Consider the following 20,734-nt stretch of genomic DNA (forward strand, 5'->3'; position numbering starts at 1 on the left):
ACTTCATTTGGCTAATGTGAAAAATGTCAATACAACTGATCTGGTTCCTTAGACTGTGCAATCTTGAAATAGGTGAATTCATAGCATTATTAGTGGCAGCAATATCTATATGAAATGGGACATTCGGGCACTGAAATAAATATAATTTTGTAAAACTAAGGAGTCCACTCTCTACGTATAATTTATTACTAGGAAATAGTCTATGTTTTTTGTAAATTATTTTAATTATTTTTTTCTGTGCAATTTCTATTGAGCGACTATGCGCGTTTAAGACTCCTCCCCACCCTATTATACCACATGTTATCGAAGACTGGATTAAAGCGTAATATACTATTTCAACAGCAATGGAGAACCTTCTTGTGAGGATAGGCTGTATGAGATAAATTTGATGAATAAGTATTTGACCATAGTTTTTCTGTCACTCTATCGTAGATGCTTCTCTGATACAGGGCGAAAAAGACAACTGCACGTCTCAAAATGAAAATTCCTGTATATGTGTGTTTTCCGTTTTCCTAAACAATTTATGATATTTGTATACCGAACGTCCAAAGATGGTAGATACAACTGGGCAATTTTTTGAGTTTTTGAATAGTCCTAGGTCCGATAGGAAACAATTTATCAAAAAAGCAAAACAGCAGAGGCACGCTAATTAGAAATATCTATAGCGTGTTAATCATTAAATTAAATCATCATTCTAGTGCCATAATCCAATGAGAAAATACGAAAATAGGTTTGTATGGAGAAAAATTAGACCACCTTTCCTCTTAACCTTCTGGGTGCGACGGTTTTGTAATTTCTTATCAAACCATTCCCGCGGCTGCTTTTGATTGAATATTTATTTTTATGATTGTATAATGTGCCTTATTAGGCACTTAAAAATTAATCACCAAACTTGAGAAGACCTAAACTGTTCAAAGAACATTTTAGGGTACCAAAATAAACATTACAGTCCCTTGATTTATGAAGATAACGCGAACAAAGAAGATTCATAGTAAATCACTTACCACTTGTAACCGTACCACCGCTCACCATCTTGAATGTCATATGATACCTCAGAGCAGTAATATTGGAATACTGCGCCACTTAGCAAAATATATTTTTCATCTGTACTAGGACACTTTAAGTCTAGAATGTGTGGTTAGGCATTTACGGGGTTTCTGATCTGTCGATTGGCTGGCCTGTGATCACTTTACACACTTTGCCTATATTTAAACATCCACATTTCTTAAATTCTTCCGTCTGTTGATTTTTGTGAAGAGAAAGAGCTGAAACGCAGCCCCTGTGTAGTATGAGCCGAGACGCTTGCCTCGCGCGCGGAGGATTCCTTCCCTGTGAGATCACAAAAAACACAAGAATGTATGCTATAATATAATTGATTTAAAACAAACCTTTCAACGAATGTAAAATCCCTAATTATTTTACCTAGATAGGTGGGTGCTCGGAAAAGCCTGAAAATAATTTTCAATGTGCTTTTTTTACCAGTTTTAGACGGTTTTTTTTTTATTCATATTTTATTTTCACAAATACTTATTTCAATTTCGAGTCTATTTTTCAAACATCGTAAAAATAACTTGTGGGAAAAAAGTGGAACTAACTTTAGTTATGGCAGTACCTTACCGTAACGTATATTCAATAAATCCATAGGGAGTTATTTGAACATTACGCGCTAAAAATATTAAGTAACCTCAAAACCCGTCGAATATTTTATGATACAAATAAACGAATTTCGGCCTCGTGATGTAATGGTCAGCGCATTTGTCTACCATGCAAGAGGTCTCGGGTTCGATTCCCGAGATGGTTCATGTGAAATATTATTTAAAAGGGTGTTCTTATGACTAGAATATTTCATAATCCCTGGACTGTTACCTTCATGGAACAAAAATGACCGAGATATGATGCGATTGGTGTACCAATTCAGTGCACTGTGCACCATTAAGTGCGGAAAGAGAATGATGATGAAATTAAGAAATAAATTTAAAGCAAATAATTTTGGAGAAATGATTTAAATCGGGTGTATAGAGACATCTATGAACAAATAGCAATGTTAAAAACTGTTCGACATCTATAGCTATACAATTGTACTAAAAACTGCTACTCATTTGTAGATGTATCTGACATTATTGTAAACGCCATTCATTTGTAGATGTCTCTAATTACATTATAACTCCTACTGATCCATAGATGTCTATAACCACGTGATTTTGAATAATTTAACAATCGGTTTATTTTGTTTTCTTGTCTAATATATTATTCAGTATTGTTCATTTACAATTGTACCATTGAGACCTAAAAATCACACCCGTAAGATCAATCACATGTAATATTTTATTTTTATAAATCCCAAAATAATTGTTTAAATAATAATACATTTTGCATCCAAAGATAAAATAAAACAAGTTTTTTATTTGATTATTTACATTTATTTACTAAATGTATTCTTATCTTCGAAGTATGAAATTATATTTTAATAAATAATCCTTTTAAATACTAAGAAATCTCTGGAAAAAATCTGAAACAATTTTACAATTATACTTACCCGAGGTTATTTCTAAATAAATCCAAAAACGATATTTTATTTTTTAATCTGAATTTTTTGTTTCATTTGCTAATGGATTACAAAACTAAATAAATTTATTTTGATGTCGTTTTTTTGGTCGAAATGTCACAACTTATACAACTTATTTATAAACGATTAGATTGCAAACTAATATACTGGATTTTTGTGGATTCGCCCATCTATTAGATGAATAAAATATATATGACCTTTTATCCATAAAAAAATAATAGCTTTTCAAAAGTAAGCACTCTGAAAAATAAATTAAATAGAAAAAGAAGACATCTGTCAAAGTGACCGTGTATCGTATTTTATCTATGGAGGCCGCGTGTCATGTTTGGATCTGATGTCAATTTACTAGAGTACATTTTTGAGGCCATATAAATAACTAAAACACAATGGTTCGTATTCAAACACTTTTAAAATTGAACAAAAACCGACACATTCTATTGAAAGTATTTGGTAAAGACCCATTTATCTTTTAGTTTACAGTTTATCCTTAATTACATTCCCCATTGTGACGTTTATGAATGACTCCGGGGCGTACGATTATTTCCGATATAATTCATGTATTTTGTACTTTTCAAACCTAATTTTGATTAATTTATTTTATACTAGAGTATTTTCTCAGGGTAGTAAGGATAACTTATTGTAATTTTAATGTTTACTTGTGCATAATTTCCATAGATTTCATCAGCGATTTTGATACATACGTGTATGAAATCTAAATTTCATGGCCGGCGTTAAGTGTCCCTGGTTACGGCAAATCATGGCCCGTAGTTTGAAACAAATTAATATTATTTGTGATTTTGTCGTTTTAATTACATTTATTTTTAATGCAGCCTCTTAGGTTGGACATTAAGAGGAAGCTCACAGCTCGCTCCGACAGGGTAAAGTGTGTGGATCAACATCCAACTGAGCCGTGGCTTCTGTGCTCCCTCTACAGCGGAGATGTCAATATATGGAATTATGAGACTCAGTTGCAAGTCAAAAGATTCGAGGTAAGTTGAATTCAAATTTAAATCCACAACACATAATTTGAGTTTGTCCAAATTTTTGTAGACCGGCTAGAATTCTCTTCCTGGGGAGCTATTAAGATCTTAATTTACTGCAACAGAGAGAGAAAACATTTTTGAGAAGAAACATCCATGTTTCCAGACTTCCAAGTCTAGGCATTTACATGGCTTATGATCCGCCATTGGCTGTTTCAAGTACCCACTTGACACACTGTGTAACATTCCCCATTCTGCCTATGTTTTAACATCCACATTTCCTCAACTCTTCCATCCAGGCGTTGCCTATTTGGTGAAATAATTCAGCCAGGTGAATCTCACCCACGTCAATAAAGGCTTCAGCTCTTTTACTTCTTAAAAGTCCACAAATGGAATAATTGAGAAAGTGTGAATGTTTAAACATAGGTAGAATGGTGGATGTTACACAAAATATAATGTGGCCACTTAAACCAGCTAATGACCGATCATAAGCCCTGTAAGGCCTAGACTTCCATATTCCCTTCTCAAAAATATTTTCCCTCTCTGTAATAATACAATTTGATTGTTTTAGCAATATTTTTTGCTGACTAGGCTGGCTTTAAGTTCAGAAACAAAACACCGCTGTAACATTGTTAGTTGAGTGTGAGATGCATTACAAGTGCAGTATGAAACCTTATTCCTTCATTGGAAAAAAATATTTTTTATAAATTACCCTTTGAACAAATCTTACAAATCTAAATATGGAGAGTTCAACTACTTTACAAGTTTTTGAAAAACTGCTATTTTTTTTTTTAACTATTCATACCAATTTTTGTTTAGTTTGCACTATAAACCACAAAGATCCAAATATTGTCTAAAAACAGCAAATGTCACCCTAATATTTTATTTAATATTTAAATATGTTTACAATATTTGTCTATGCAGTGCACTTAAAGTATATCTATGATTTTATTTAATTGAAAGACATTAAAACAATAGTAAAACCGTGGTATTCAGTTTAAACACTCTCCTGAAAAATGGTTGGTTTGTAACATTTGAGGTTTTTAAAACAAGGTCTTCAATTTGTATGTACATTTACTGTACAAAAAATTACTGATTTCATAGCAAAATAATGTGCTAGTGTTGCAATTTCTCCAATAAGTACCTTACACTTAATTTTTGATAAAGTTGACTTGTAAATATGTTGATTTAACAATTAAATACTTAATACTTATGAAGTTGCTAAAACTAAATTATTGTCTTTAATACCCACTGACGCAAATATTCACAGCAAACACATTAAACCGTACAGTTCTCGTGTACATTTACCTGCCCGGAGTCACTATAAAACAATTATGTTATATTTATTTTGATATTGTAGGTATGCAACCTCCCCGTGCGAGCCGCACAGTTTGTCCCGAGGAAGAATTGGATCGTGACCGGCTCCGATGACATGCAGATTCGGATCTTCAACTACAATACCTTAGAAAGAGTGCATTCCTTCGAAGCTCACTCTGACTATGTTCGGTGCATCGCTGTTCACCCGACACAACCGTATATTCTAACCAGCAGTGGTAAGCATAATTATGCAACTATTCACAATAATATTAACTTTCAAATTGCAACACTGTTGCTGATCATCGGCTCGGGGCTGATTATCCTTATCCGGGGCTATTACCTCAAAGTTTTAATGATGAACATAATATTATATTCACCATGACTTCGATGGTGAACACATTTGCGGACACTTTTCTGACATCGGATGAACTCATGGATACATACTTTCTTATTTTTTGATATTTCACTTCCAATTCGGACTGTAGTTGATGGTTTGAAGTAAATCTTATTTGACTAACATACTGGAACACTTTTGTTGTTGACTATTTTTTATAGAGACACAATATCTCCTGACATATATTTACTACGGTTTCACGTAGGATATAGCCATCTTTTCACTTCTAGCATCTTTTGAACTGATGGCTATAATACCTGCCATTTTCTAAATGGGAGACACGATTTTGACGGCATACCCGTCAACGTGTTGACAGCCAAATTACCTGTTGGTATTTAACCATCAACCAAAATTAATTGAACTTTTCTAGATGATATGCTCATCAAATTATGGAACTGGGAGCGGGCGTGGGCATGTCAGCAAGTCTTCGAAGGACATACACATTATGTAATGAAAATCGTCATCAATCCAAAGGACAATAACACATTTGCCAGTGCTAGCTTGGACAGAACTGTAAAGGTAAACACACACAGTATAAAATCCATTATTTATTTCATATCGACGGTGGAAAGACAAAAGTTCCTAAGTCACATGTAGCAGCTTTACAAAAGAGTCAATTTAAAATCACAAAAAAAACACACTCGAGACAAATTTAAAATCAACTTGAAAAAGCACATGATAACTACACTAACAAGACAAGACATAACATGACTAGACCTAATAATATTTCTTATATAACCCGAACGGGTTTTTTAAGATAGTTAAAAAATAAAATAAATATTTATGAGATTTTTTAATAATTAAAAAAAATAAATAATTGGCTCTTCTGTAAAGTTGGGTATATGTTGCTTAGGAACTTTTGTCCTTCCACCATTGATATGCATGGTACAGTATGATAAGAATGCTAAAAAATGTGGACAAAATCAGCTCACTCTCAATCAACTCGATCACTAATATAATAGTTTTACATGTGTTTTTTTAATTTATTCTTTACAAATCTTATAGATTCACCATTCATCTAAATATAACTGAATGGGTCGCTCATATATGTTGTTGTAAATTTTCTTACAGAGATAAAATAATTTTCTTGTATGTAATTGTAATGTTTTTTAGAGCTATCTTTTATTGGTGATATATTTATTTTCTTTAGGTTTGGCAATTAGGTTCTTCCACAGCCAACTTTACTCTGGAAGGCCATGAAAAAGGGGTCAACTGTGTTGATTATTATCACGGTGGAGATAAACCTTACCTGATTAGCGGAGCGGATGACAGAACTGTCAGGATTTGGGACTATCAAAACAAAACATGTGTACAGGTCTTGGATGGTTCGTATAATTCCTCCATATATTTTAATAGTTTGTGTATGTAAAGTAAAGATTTAATCTGTAGCGTCCCTGGGTGCATAACACATATGTAGACTTCTAGTTTTCAAATTTTTTTTAACACTGTAAACTGGCAATTTTAAACAAGTCTCTGGTTTATTGTTTCTGTCTAAAATCCTCGAGTGCAAATTACTCAAACTGGCATCCAGTTATGCAACTCTTTCGCGTTTACGTATGAGTTTTATTCAAAGAAATTACATTATTAGAACGTATTTAAGTAGACAAACCTGCAAAATACAAATGATTAATCAATTGTCTTAATATAAATTATAATTTTTCAAAAAAGAAAATATTTCTTTAATAAATTTAATAATTATTTATTCAATTAAATAAAAATTTATTAATTTTGTAAGTAATAAAAAAATAATTTTTGATCATTTTGGTTTATATTTACTTCCCTTACCATTTATAAAGAAAAAAATAGTTTTTCTGGTGGCCAGGTTTATCTCAGCTCTCAAGAGATTAAATTACCCTAGATTGAAACAAACCATGTCTTACTTTGCCTGTAAAAAATATTGTTAATGTTAACTGAAAATATAGTTTTATGACTGTTGAAGGGATAATTTTTAACGACTATTGGGCATAATACTTATTCATTATATACATTTTTATATGCAGGTTATTCTCATTATATATGTTTTTTTATGCAGGTCATACACAGAATGTGTCTGCAGTATCATTCCATCCAGAACTTCCAATCCTGTTAACAGGGTCAGAAGATGGGACTGTTAAAATCTGGCATGCGGGAACATACAGGTACCCAAATTACTTCAAAATTCTAATTTAAAATTTGAACCTAACCAAACATTGGAATGAAAACCAGTTTATTTTTTTTACGTCAGAGGTGTAAAATTAACAAGTAAAATATTTTTGTTATAGTAAAATGTTAAAACCATGTAATTTCTGTCGAAATTTCTTCAATGCTTTTTATTTGCTAATAGAAATGAATCATATATTACCTACCTTTTTTCATAGGAAGAACAAAAATTCATACTAAAAGCAATTGGTTATTTTAAACCTCAAATATTTATTTAAAAAAAAAAAGTTTTTTATAAAATCATAATTTTAATTGTGTTTAATTATTATCACATGCATGAGTTAATATAATCCGATTTTAGTCATTACTGTGCTGAAAAAACTTAATGTGAAATGATTAAATGTTTTTCCATTATTTTATTTTATTTATGTTATTTTTAATACGTAATCTTTTTTTTGTATTACAGATTGGAGTCTTCACTAAATTATGGTTTTGAAAGAGTTTGGACTATTTCATGTATGCATGGTTCTAATAATGTGGCGCTTGGGTAAGTCAAAGTTTGTTATTTTGTGTGCTTTAATTATTATATACTATCCTCTTTATAAGCCATTTTGGTTTGTTGTCCTATTTTAATAAAATATTAAAAACACGCTTTTTACTTTTATAAAAAGTTTTTCAGTACATGCTACTAATTTAGTTCCGCGAAATTCTTAAAAATATATTCTTTAATTTTGCAAAAGTATGCCTTAAAATATTTATTTATATTCCTTTTATTTTCGGACCTTACATCTTAATATGCACTAGTTTTACATGACATTAAAATAATTATGAATCATAAAAATACACATACATTTATAATTTTTTCTTACTTGATAATATTGTCAACACATTATGGTATCTCGTTATTGTATGTACTACTATAAAGTTTAAACTTTAAATTTATTTGCTTTTGTAAAAATCTAATAGATAAACATTTATGGATTTTTTTGCAGATATGATCAGGGGTCAATAATGGTAAAAGTAGGACGTGAGGAGCCCGCCATGTCCATGGATGTTAATGGAGGGAAAATCATATGGGCTAAACATTCCGAAATACAACAAGCTAATCTGAAAGCACTTCCTGAAGGTATGGCAATTTAAAATATTCAAATCAATTTGTAAACTGGGATTATTATTATTAGGTTAATAGCAAATTTTATTTTTTAGAAAAAAATAAAAATATAAGATGCCTTCAAACTGTTTGAAGGCATCTCATATTTATTTGATTCTAATATTAAATCCGTAAGAAGTTTTACCAATTTAAAAGGATGAATATACAATCTTATTTATACTTTTACTGCGCATCTGCCCGAGCGATCGTGTTTGACAGCATTAAGCGTACTTTCATTATTTGTCTTTCAACTCCTTCCATACATTATAGCTAGTAATAGAAGTTGTCGATCAATCTCAACTCAACAATTTGTTAGGACTGATTTTTGCTCCATTAACTCTGTTTCTGACACTTTCCTCTCTTTCTTTATCAATTTCTGTAATCCCACGCCCGGTAAAGTACTATCAACATTCCGTTTCAGCAAGAATAAGCAGAAATGATAAAATGCAATATGCGTCTATCTTGACGTACACTCTTAGTTTCTTCTACTTTCATACGTGTCCTTTAATTACCTACTTTTGACATGACAAGACTTGAGTTTTCAGTTTATCATGTCAAGTCTATCTTGACTGCCCTCGTCTTACATTACCATTCGTCCTTACCATATAATATGTATATTTGTTCTATCATTCTTTTTATTTTCTTAATTCTTCTCTATTATATTTAATGCTCGCTTCCCTGTATTTTATATAATTTTTATTTTAGATACCGAGATAAAAGATGGCGAGCGTCTCCCCGTCGTCGTTAAGGACATGGGATCCTGTGAAATATTCCCTCAGACTATCGCCCACAATCCCAATGGCAGATTCGTAGTCGTCAGTGGAGATGGTGAATACATCATCTATACCGCAATGGCCCTCAGGAACAAGGCGTTTGGTACAGCGCAAGAGTTTGTATGGGCCAGCGACAGCTCGGAGTATGCGACCCTGGAGTCTCCCAGCACTATCAAAGTATTCAAGAACTTTAAGGAGAGAAAGAGCTTTAAACCGGACTATGGAGCCGAAGGTAACACTTTTAAAATTTAGATTCTCTTCATTATTTTCTCAGTCGTGTAATATTTACTGAAAAATGTCTGAAATATGTCTGCAAAAATTTGGACAAACTCAAAATATTGTTAATATTTACTGAATTTGGCTATCATGCACGAGGTCTAAGGTTTGATTCCTTAGTTCACTTGTATTAATTTTCATCTAAAGATGTTTTTCTATTGCAATATTTCATGGTCCTTGTCTGGACTAGCACCTGAAGTGTTAGCCATGTTTTGAAAAATTCTTTCTTATTATTTATCTATGCATTTCAATTTTGAGAATACATTCTTTTGGTTGTAAATTAAACAACATCACCACCCATCTCAATATTATTCTCTTAAGTAAATAACTCTTTTTTCTGTTTTTTATCTCCATCTTTGTGTTTTATATTTTGTTATCTGCACCTAATAATGCATTTGCATAGCGCTGCAATTTTTCTCAACTCAATTTTTTTTCAAACTCGGGCACCCTGAAAAATCTGCAATAGCGGAACACTATAGACACGGGACATTTTGCCTTCGAACCAAAGATTTTGCATAAACCTAGAAATTACAGCGCACAAATAATAAAAGAGACAATTAAAATGATTAAAATAACATTTACTAGCACGATGAGCTAAAATTCAACTCAATATGGTTTCAAGCACTACACACTGCAAAAATGTTACGGAATGTGCCTACTGCCGACTGCGACATGGTACAATTTCCTAGGATTTAAGCAAATATTTTTTCTATGAAACACCCTGCAATTGCCAAAAGGTCGGGGCGAATCCAACTCACACGGGATCACCCTAAAAAGATACTTATTAATAAACATTGTCTTAATTTTATTTATAGGAATATTCGGAGGATATATGCTCGGCATTAAATCAGTCAGTGGCATGGCTTTTACATTCTACGATTGGGAATCTCTAGAACTCATTAGAAGGTAAGAATTTGTAATCCTTTATACTATTATTTGATCTGTATATTTTTGCTTGAATACAATTATCTTTTCTATTTCATCATTAGCACCATTCGTGATTGCCCTCTTACTAAACCACGAATCTTTTGTTTTATGGCCTCATTTCAGGATTGAAATTCAACCGAAACATGTTTACTGGACGGAGAACGGTACATTAGTGTGTTTAGCCACCGAAGACTCCTACTTTATACTGAAATATGATGCCGCAGTTGTTGCGCAGGCTAAGGAAAATAATACACAAATAACGGATGATGGAATTGAAGATGCTTTTGAGGTATTCATTAATATTTTTATCTAACTTATTTCACATTGTAATTAATAACTGTTTTATTTATTAATGTTATTGATTGATTACTCTTAGAATTAATAATAGTCAATTAATAATTTCGGTCACAAACCAAGATATTAGAGATTCACTTTTGCAGTTAACTTATTTATTGATTTATTGTTAGCTTTTATTATGTAGAACTCCATGTTAAAATCTTAATATTAATCAAAAACTGATTTGTGCATACTAATTTTAATAATTTTTCAAAGAAATCGGATATACGTTTTGCCATATTAAGGCATTTTTAAACTAATGTAGTTAACGTTCATTTGAAAATTCCTTAACAAGTATAAACAGTTGTTTGATTTTTGAAATACCAAATAAAATTATCAGTTGACCCAAATCAGCGTTTGATTTAACATTGAGATCCTTATTATTTTTTCCGATTTTTATAATATTAACAATATAAAATAAAACTCTTGTACTGAATAACATTGTCACTATAACCTTATCCGCATCCAATGGTGTATTGGTACTCCAAATGCAGCGTATCTTGATCATTTAGATGATCACTTAGATGATCAGTCTTAGCTCCAGATCCAGTCCTAGAACTATGAAAATTACAGACAAAAACACATTTTTCAATCAATATTTATATCTTACTTAACCGGAATCAAACCAGGACCTCAAGCATTGCGGGTGAATACACCAATAACTACACGCATTGGTTATAATATGTAATAATAAAAATAAGGTGGCCGGATTTGTACATATTTCAAGAGCTTATAAATGCCATACAATAAGAAGATACCATGGAACCATTATTTTAAAAGATCGCCATATTCAGATACTCCTGGCTATTTATAAAAATAATCTCTTATATGCATTTTTTGTTTAGTGGGACAAGTGTCACAAAACTCACTATTTCACGTCTTCCTTCTTTTTATGATCTTTTTGAGAACGCCATACAATCCTTTGTGCCTTTTCTTGGTTAGCTTAGCTAGACCATAAAAAATAATTAAAAACAGTGGCCGGGTTCTAGATGCTTAAAAGTTTCATGTGTAATTATTATTAATTTAAATGGAGTAAAATACACGACCAAAACCAGTTATCTTTTTTGAATAAAAATAATAAAAAATACACCTCATGTTTTGACACTGCACGGCACCAGTAGGATTATTAGAAAGTTTATCAAATTTTAAAAGGTTAAAACATCATTAAAAATATGCATTTTTTAATTATTTTTAGGTACTGGGTGAGGTGAATGAAAGTGTCAAGACTGGATTGTGGGTCGGTGATTGTTTTATCTACACTAATTCTGTTAACCGCATCAATTATTACGTTGGTGGAGAAACTGTCACTATAGCTCACCTGGATCACACAATGTACCTCCTGGGATATGTTCCTAAAGAGAATAGGTATGTCTCATATAAAATTAACATTTTAAGCGGTATATGCATACAAGGAACAGTAATCTCCCGAAACCGGTTGGCATTTTAACTTCAATTCATGATTTCATACAAAACAAATTATACATGTCCATTAGGTGTACAACTTTGCTTCCGCCGTTTTTTTTCCGAAATTCGAGGTCTTATTTTAAAAAACTGTTTATAAATTTAGTAACCAAAGTATTGACCATCGCTGGTCACTTCTTTCTCCCATCTTTCGGACAGTGTACGAATCCCGCGTTGAAAAAACTAGTCATCTTTTTAAGCGATCCAAAAATCGATCAACATTTAGTTGTTAATCGATCAATGATTAACTAAAAGCCTACCAGGTCATTTTTTTTTGGCTTGTTGGTAGAGATTTTTACTGATAAGAGCTTAAAAATAATGTGACCTAAATTTAAAAACAGTGAATTAAAAAATATAACTAACATTAATTGAGTCACCCATTTCCAAAGTTTATCTCGCTTTGTTTTGAGATTGTATTCACAAAAAATGCGTATAGACTGTGTTTAACTCTTGTGTGGCTGTGATGTCACACTAGTCGACATAGGACACAAGACTTGATATATCTCTTTTATTTTTTTAAATGATGAACTCATATTTTTTGTAATCTTCAAATGGACATTTTCACACCAGATTTAAAAAGTGAAATTTGTATAACTATGCTGGGTGTTAATACAAAAAATATTGATCCTTACGCGAAGAAAGATTGTCCGCTAATTCAGCAAAACATCTGTATAAGAAAAAGCACGAAGATAGAACTCATTACAAGAAAGACAGAGATGCTGTTCTGTGGCGGGTATTAATGTGAAAGAGACAAAAAAAGTAAGTAAAGTAAAGTGTAAAACAGATTCAGTCTTCAGTCGGTTGATGACTGCGATAAGGGACGCACACGCGTAATATGAGCGGCGTATTTATGATTTTTTTGTTGTTGCTATAACAAGGCTAAATTACATGTTTCTTTGCATAAATAATGGAAAAGGAATTATTAAATAGTATATTTCTATGGTTTTTTTTCAAATTTCTGAAGAATATTTCGTCTTTTAATAGTGGTAACACGATGTTACATCACCGCGCGTAAAGGGATTATTTACCACAGTCTTTTAAGAGTTAAAAAAAACTAATTAAATATAGCGTTAATGAAAATCACAATATTTATAACATATTATAGATATATTTTTCATTATTTGAAGATGTATCATTGACTTTTGTTACCATTCTATGGACATAATGACTCTTGTAACAGTTTTATGGCACTTTGGAAATGTTTTAAAGGGACAAGATGAATTGGACGTAGTTATGCAGAAAGCGTCCAACCCTCAAAATGAGTTTAATGCCGATTTTGATAACACACTACAATATCTTGATGTGCTGAAAACGTCCAAGCTCCAAGTGCTATAGTTTTTTTCCAATTAAAGAAATTAAAAAAAAAAAAAAAGAGCTGCAGAAAACAGTTAAACCACTTCGACGTTTTTAAAGTGAATATAACAGTGATAGCCGTGATGTGGGTTAGAAATTTCTTTAATTGGCAAAAAAGTATAACACTTGGAGCTTGGATGTTTTCAGCACATAAAGATATCGTAGTATGCCATCGAAACCGCCATTACTCATTTTTAGCATTTTGAGGGTTGGACGCTTTCTGCATAACTACGTTAAATTACGTTCATATTTTCAAATGTAGTTTGAAGGGGAGAAAATATAACTATTATTTTATTAATTATTATAACAAAGAATAAGGTTAAAAGTAAACAAAATATGTAACCTAAAAATGGGTGAGCTATAAACTGGCATACTCAGTTTTTTTTTTTATAAAACTGAACAAAATAAATTTTGAAAATAGGCAACATTATACAATATTATTTTTAGGATTCTTATCCGAGAAAATAAAAATAAAAATGTGCTTTTACAGTCTGCTGTGTGTAGCTTCTCAATTCATTTAATTCTTGGTTCTTTTTATTCTCCATTAAAAATTAGGCTTATTCTATATATTTTGGCCGGTAAAATAGCGGTGATACTCAAGAATGAATATTATTTTTCAGTAAACTATTTATTTTGGCAGTTTCAAAAGTTGTTTGATTATTCCATATTTGATATTTCTAGGCTATATGTCGGTGACAAGGAGCTAAATGTGGCTTCATATTCCCTGTTGCTATCAGTATTAGAGTACCAAACTGCCGTGATGAGAGGAGACTTTGAAACGGCCGACAGAGTACTCCCAACCGTTCCTAAAGAACACCGTACTAGAGTGGCCCACTTCCTTGAAAAACAGGTATTCATCATATTTATTATTATGTACATATTTGTATTGTAACATATATTGTTTTACACTTTACTTCTGTGTTGTGATCATTATTGGTATTCATTATTATGCAAACAGCTATCCCATAAGATTGATAATTTTCTATCTTCTTCTTATGGTGACACTCCACGGCGGAGGCTATCATCATGGTAATTTTCATTTTGTCCACAGCCGCTCCAAATTAGGATTTGTGAAACCACTCTCTTAAGTTTTTAAGTCAGAAGATATGTCGTCTTCTACACTGTTTTCTTTAAACTTTTCCTTATAATATGATACAGAGTATTTTATACTTCTCTCCTCGCATTTAATGTCTGCTAAAGTACTCTGGCTTTCTTTTTTCATGCATCTAACTTCTTTGTCACGAATTCTGTCTTTCTGGTATGGTTTAAAAATAGTGTGGATTTGTAAATTAAAATGATGCTTTACTATAAGTTTTACGGGCTTAGTTTAGAGAATGAATATAAAACTAAGCTAATGAAATATTTATTTAGTTTAGTTATCGAGTATTTTGCTGTTACAAACGTGTTTATAATGAGTATGTTATCATTACATTATTTTTTTTATTCTAGGGCTTCAAACACCAAGCATTAGCAGTTTCCACAGACCCTGAGCACCGATTCGAGCTGGCTCTTCAGTTGGGAGATTCGGAACAAGCCAAACTCCTGGCTGATAGCCCACAGCGATGGCTCCGACTAGCAGACCTGGCCATGCAGCAGTCGGACCTTCAGCTCGCTGACCACTGCTTCCGACAGGCCAATGATGACACGGGACTCCTAACTCTGGCAACTAGCTCAGGTAAATTATTATTTTTTGTTTAGTACATTCATCGGTATTAGGGCCAACTTTGAAAGGTAATGTAGACCTAATTTTTAATTATAATTTGCCATGGTAAACGACATATTCTTTATCTTTAAATTTAAACACTATGTATACATATACAGTTTATATACACATAGGGGCGGGCATATTGCCTTAATGCAATTTCTTCCTACCTACCCAAAACATTCGATTTGAAAAATAAATATTAGGTCTGAACATAAGTGTTGTGTCCGTTTTTATTAAACTTTTAAAATGAGCACCAAAAGTTTAAATAAATTATATTGCTTTATTTGAGAAACACTGACTCTCACGTACTCCATGTTTTTATTTTCTTTGTTTGATTAATTCGGCAACGAGCGCCCGGGATGCGAGCACGTCAGGGCAGGTCGATAGGTGCATTAAGGTCCCAAAAGACCTCATTTGGATCATTTAAAATTTATGGAGCTTCAGTATGGGAAAGGCTAAAAATACCTAGCCATTTGTATTATTTTACATAGTTTATTTGTAATTTTTAGGTAATGAAGCCCTACTCCAAGACATGTCAAGCAATACTAAAGAGGGTAATGCAAATATGAAGTTCCTATTGAAATTTTTACTCGGAGACTTGGACGGATGTCTGGACCTTCTAGTTCAAGGGGATAGTTTACCACTGGCCGCTTTCTTTGCCAGGTAATATTAAAATATAATATGTACCAGATTTAAGTAGGAATCAATCATTCTGTTTTCATAAATCAACATCAACCCAGATGACACTGTAACATAGTCTGAAACGTCGGAAAAGAGTGCCATTCACACTCTCAGTATTGAAATGTGTAATTGTAAAAATCTATGAAGTTCAATTATTTTCGTGTTTTCTGTTTTATAAAAGTTCAGTAGTACACATTTTAAATATAATATTAGTTGGATTATTACTATTCATTTATGTAGGGCCATTTTCCGCCCCTCAAAGGCACTTTACAGAAGTGATTCTATGCAATATTTCATTTGATGTAATCCCGTATCAAGCCAAACTCCGCATCAGTGGCCTGAGCTTAGCTCCTCATTATACCGCAGCTCAATTTCCAAATTCTAGCAGTTTTTTTCATACCATTTGAAAATGGCTCATAAATGAAAATATTTTGAGTGGTATTTTTTGTGATTTTAAATTATTATTTATTTAATTTTAAATTTACAGATCATACTTACCTTCCCGCATATCTGAAGTAGTACAAAAATGGCGAGAGCAGGCGTCAGTCACTAATGAGAAGACTGGACAGTCACTAGCAGATCCTGCGACATATGACAATCTCTTCCCGGAATATAAGGTGCATTTCATAAATTATTTTATAATTAGTTTAGTAATGTGTATAAAATTCTACTTATCCCCTGTCAATAAAAGAAATCTAATAATATTGATACTCTCAACTTAATATTATTATAAATATTTAATTTTATGTACAAATATATCGGCCGTGGTTTCATTCCACCAGCAATAAATACCCCTATTTGAACTCAATTAACTGTCATATAGGTACCCAGCTTAAGAGAATGGCCGAAATAATAGAGAACACCAACCCTCCTCATTTTTTTCCACTCTTTCTTGACAGATTACAATGGACCAATACTTATTAGAAATGAATACAGCAATAAAAACATAGAATATTTTTTTAAAATATATCAGGAAAAATATACTGCCGTGCCATTTAACTTGATAATCAATAAGTAAATCTGTTTTTTTTTCTTTCTTTTTAGAAATCACTTTTGCTCGAGGATTACCAGAAAAATTGTGGCATAGCATTACAAAAGCAACTACAGCACGACTTGGCTTCAGAACAGTTATCCAATGTAGAGCGGGACTTGGAACTCGAAATGGAAGCTGCACAGCAAAATGGAAGATGGACCAAGGCAGAAGAGACTGAAAAATCTCCAGAAGAGAATGACAAGTAAGTCAAAAGTAATTTTGTTTATAAGTTAGCTTGAAAACATTGTGAATTTTTGGATTCAGAAGGTTTGTTTTTTATTTTCTCTATGTATAGCGTTTACTAAAGCCACACAAAATAAATTTCATGAGCTTCGGCATGTAGAGATGCCATTTAACTAACGTTAGTGTGAGCTATTGTCACCCCCCAAACTCAGGAAAATGGTAAATGAATTCAATCAGGCACTCACCCTGACATTTTAACGCTTCTATAAAAATAAATACTTTATCTTTAGATATCAAAGTGTATGTAAAATTCATCTGGATCTTTAGTTATTTCTTTTTAGATGAAATCTGCATTCAAATTTCCTAATAGTTTTGTTTGAAACTTTTTTCAGTTTAACAATTCATAAATAAAATATATTGTACTTTAAATAAACATTTAAAAATGCATTTTATATTTTGACGTAGCTTTATTATTGACAGCTTATCCATAGTCTTTATAATTTCATGGTTTAAATGGTAACAGTAGTATTTAAATCACTAATTAGGCTATAAAAATCGAGTCTTGTGTTGCCATTTTTTATATTTTTAAAAGTAATTATTTATTGATTAATTATTTTTTTCTCTGTTAGAGAGAGGCGACCATCAACTGCAAGAACGACGGCATCTGTAGAGGAAATGCTCGATAAAGAATCTGAAGAAGATTTGGAAGCGTCCCTGGCTGAATTTAACCTCGATGACAACATTGAAGGATTAGCAGTAAGCAACATTCACTATTATTTTGAAAAAAAAAAGTTTCTATATTTCCCAAAATTTCTACATTCATTTGCTAGGTTTTTTTTTCACTATCGGAAAAAAAGATATAATCTCGTTTACATTTTTTTCAGGATGAAGGGCTACTTGATGAAGATTTAGATCAGATGGAGTAATTACTTTATTAAAATAAATATATTATGTGCAAATATTAAAAAAATATATTACTAATTGTTTTATTTTCACAACAAGTCTTACATTGGATTCAATATTGTTTTTATTCCAGTAATTTTCTAACAATAAATCCACGTTGTGCAATTTTCCAATACTTTTATTTCCTATTGTATTTTATGTGGCCCATAAACTGCTTTTGTTTTTTTTTATGACATACCTAATGGGACCATTTATTTTTTCCTCATTAGGTAATAAATATGTCAATAATATTTTGACTATGTCCAAATATTTGTAGACAAGGCTGGATTTCACTTTAGGGAGTTATTAAGATTTAAATTTATTTCAACAGAGAGAAAACACAACTCTTATTTTATTTATTTATTTGTTTACAAAACAGTTCACAAAAAAAACAAGATGGGGAACTATACATAAATACTAATAAAGAGCTTATGCATATGTTATATCTATATGTTGTTTTTTTTTTTTACTATATTATTACCAGCCTAACTAGGGTCACTACCCCGTCCTAAGACCGGCAAGAGTTTTTTTTACTTTACAAAACTCAACCAATGGAAGAGCTGAGGAAATGACAGATTATAAACCCTGTAAACTATTCTCAAAAATATTTTCCCTCTTTGTTTCAATAAATTTAGCTATTCAAGAAAACACATATTTATTTATAATTTTTGTTTATTCCGGCTTATATACACATCTGTGCTCTTATTCTGAACGCTCTCGCGGCCATAGAAAACACTTTTAAAGCGCGTATTTGCATACTAAAAATGTTCTCTACGGGCGCGAGAGCTTTTAGAATAACAGCCCTGGTTGAGAGATAATACCTAGTCATTATTTAAATCACCTCATCTTAGTACATACCAGTTTTTCTAAATAAATATTTGCCTGGAGAAATTGCCAGTGCGATAGAAAATGCAACTCTGGACTCCCTATTATTTTAGTGATCCCGGCCATTGCCAGAAAATCCGCCGTCCTTTAAATCCCGTTAGACACAAAATTATTTTATTTTGATGGCACTTTAATCCGCTAGATGCTCGTATCTGCCATCACTGCACTGCGATGTGCTACCGTCTGATGACTTTTTTTGCAATTTTATTTTAAATTTGAACCGTGACCATGTTTTTTTAAGTTGCCTGTGTCAAACTCTCGTGAATCATAAATATAATAAATAAGTTCACTCTATAGTTGCAGAAAATCAAAACAAACTGCATGTTTTTTCAAAAATAATTTTTACCAATTACAATCACAAAAATACAAAAAAAAAGTTGTTTTTTTTTAACTGCAATTATTGTAATTTGGTGAAAAGTTCATTTAACCTTAAATAAATCATTTTTTTTATGGCAATCAACACACCACTTTTAGAACATTATGGCTGACTTTTTGTACCCATTTTAATAATGTTTATAACAGAAAACCACATCTAATTTAGCGTAAATAACTCATAACTAGATATGTACTTGATAGGGTTAATCTTTTTCTGAAAGCAGGACATTTCAGCATACCAAAACTGTGCTTGGGGAAAACAGGACAGACTACCTAAAAATGGGACGCTCCCATTCAAAACGGTTACATACTCAGCTAAATTTCAAAATAAATGTCTATCGGTCTTACTACAGAATAAAAAGAAATAACATAAAAATCAGAAGGGTGAATGCTGAACTCTCAAAATATATCATAAAAGACAATACAGGATAAACAATATATGGCTTCTTAGTCAGTGACAAACTGGAAATAATTTATTCTAATTTATTTTATAATTTTAGTAGAAAATAGCAATTTAATGTTAAAAATAATATACAGTTGACTTTCTAAATTTGGTGTACATAAAAATATTATTTATCAAGTGGTTTAAAGATGAACTCAATTTAATTCAGAAAATCTGAGTCTTGAATTGAATTTACCAGTTTGATTATTTAATGATTAAGTGTATGTAAGTGATAATTAATTTGACTTGTATTATAACTTCTTAAAAAATCTTGTTCTTCAGTTAACTGAAGAACATAAGATTTTCATATTAACAAACTACAACAGGGATGGCAAACATTTTAGAGAAGGGAATATGGAAGTCTAGGCATGTGCAGGGCTTATGACCTATAATTGGCTGGTTTAAGTGGCCACTTTACATACTGTGTAATATTCACCATTTTGCCTATATTTGAACATCCATATTTCTTCCATCTGTTGATTTTAGTGAAGTTAAAGAGCTGAAACTTTTAACATGATGACTCCCTAGGGGGTCAAATTCATTATTTTGTCTACAAACCTTTGAACATATTCAAAATATTGAGATGTTCATATTGTTCATGGTTATTTCTGAACCTGCGAAGGGGACTTAGAGAAATTTGACAAAAAATTACAGTAAATATATTTTTAATGCATTTCAGAGAAACTTCGCCGCACAATTAAATGCTCTAATTTTTACCGAATTCAAAAACATTTTTTATATCCAATTTCCCGTCGCACTAAACTTATTCAGAAAAAAAAGAATGAAAGTAGGCTGAGTGTTGAAGAAATGCGATCT

At 31.7% G+C, this 20,734-nt stretch overlaps 1 protein-coding gene across 2 annotated transcripts; it reads left to right on the plus strand.

The window, feature by feature from the left end:
- Positions 1 to 2,855: 2,855 nt before the first annotated feature.
- On the plus strand, positions 2,856 to 18,345 carry beta'COP (coatomer subunit beta'). Of its 2 annotated transcripts, XM_088232028.1 has the most exons (19): positions 2,856 to 2,955; positions 3,397 to 3,555; positions 4,907 to 5,099; positions 5,628 to 5,776; positions 6,408 to 6,582; positions 7,290 to 7,395; positions 7,863 to 7,943; positions 8,389 to 8,522; positions 9,252 to 9,551; positions 10,411 to 10,501; positions 10,646 to 10,811; positions 12,054 to 12,223; positions 14,354 to 14,522; positions 15,122 to 15,347; positions 15,887 to 16,040; positions 16,546 to 16,675; positions 17,103 to 17,293; positions 17,904 to 18,030; positions 18,159 to 18,345. In XM_088232028.1, exons 1-19 carry the CDS (start codon positions 2,953 to 2,955, stop codon positions 18,198 to 18,200), a joined length of 2,766 nt encoding a protein of 921 aa, XP_088088154.1. In that variant the 5' UTR covers positions 2,856 to 2,952; the 3' UTR covers positions 18,201 to 18,345. The 2 variants fall into 2 exon arrangements, with proteins under 2 accessions (XP_088088154.1, XP_088088153.1); XM_088232027.1 differs by lacking the exon at positions 2,856 to 2,955 and having other exon boundaries at positions 3,391 to 3,555.
- The last annotated feature ends 2,389 nt before the right edge of the window (positions 18,346 to 20,734 follow it).

This window comes from Micrasema longulum, unplaced genomic scaffold (assembly GCF_059751315.1).
Source record: "Micrasema longulum isolate JH-2025_06_02 unplaced genomic scaffold, ASM5975131v1 h1tg000938l, whole genome shotgun sequence".
Classification (NCBI taxonomy): Eukaryota; Metazoa; Arthropoda; class Insecta; order Trichoptera; family Brachycentridae; genus Micrasema; species Micrasema longulum.

Bases quoted from the DNA above. Each gene is read 5' to 3' on its own strand.
- beta'COP (XM_088232027.1), top strand. From the start codon at position 3,391: ATGCAGCCTCTTAGGTTGGACATTAAGAGGAAGCTCACAGCTCGCTCC. The intron at 15,348-15,886 runs GTAAATTATTAT...TGTAATTTTTAG, and splicing joins AACTCTGGCAACTAGCTCAG to GTAATGAAGCCCTACTCCAA. The intron at 16,676-17,102 runs GTGCATTTCATA...CTTTCTTTTTAG, and splicing joins ATCTCTTCCCGGAATATAAG to AAATCACTTTTGCTCGAGGA.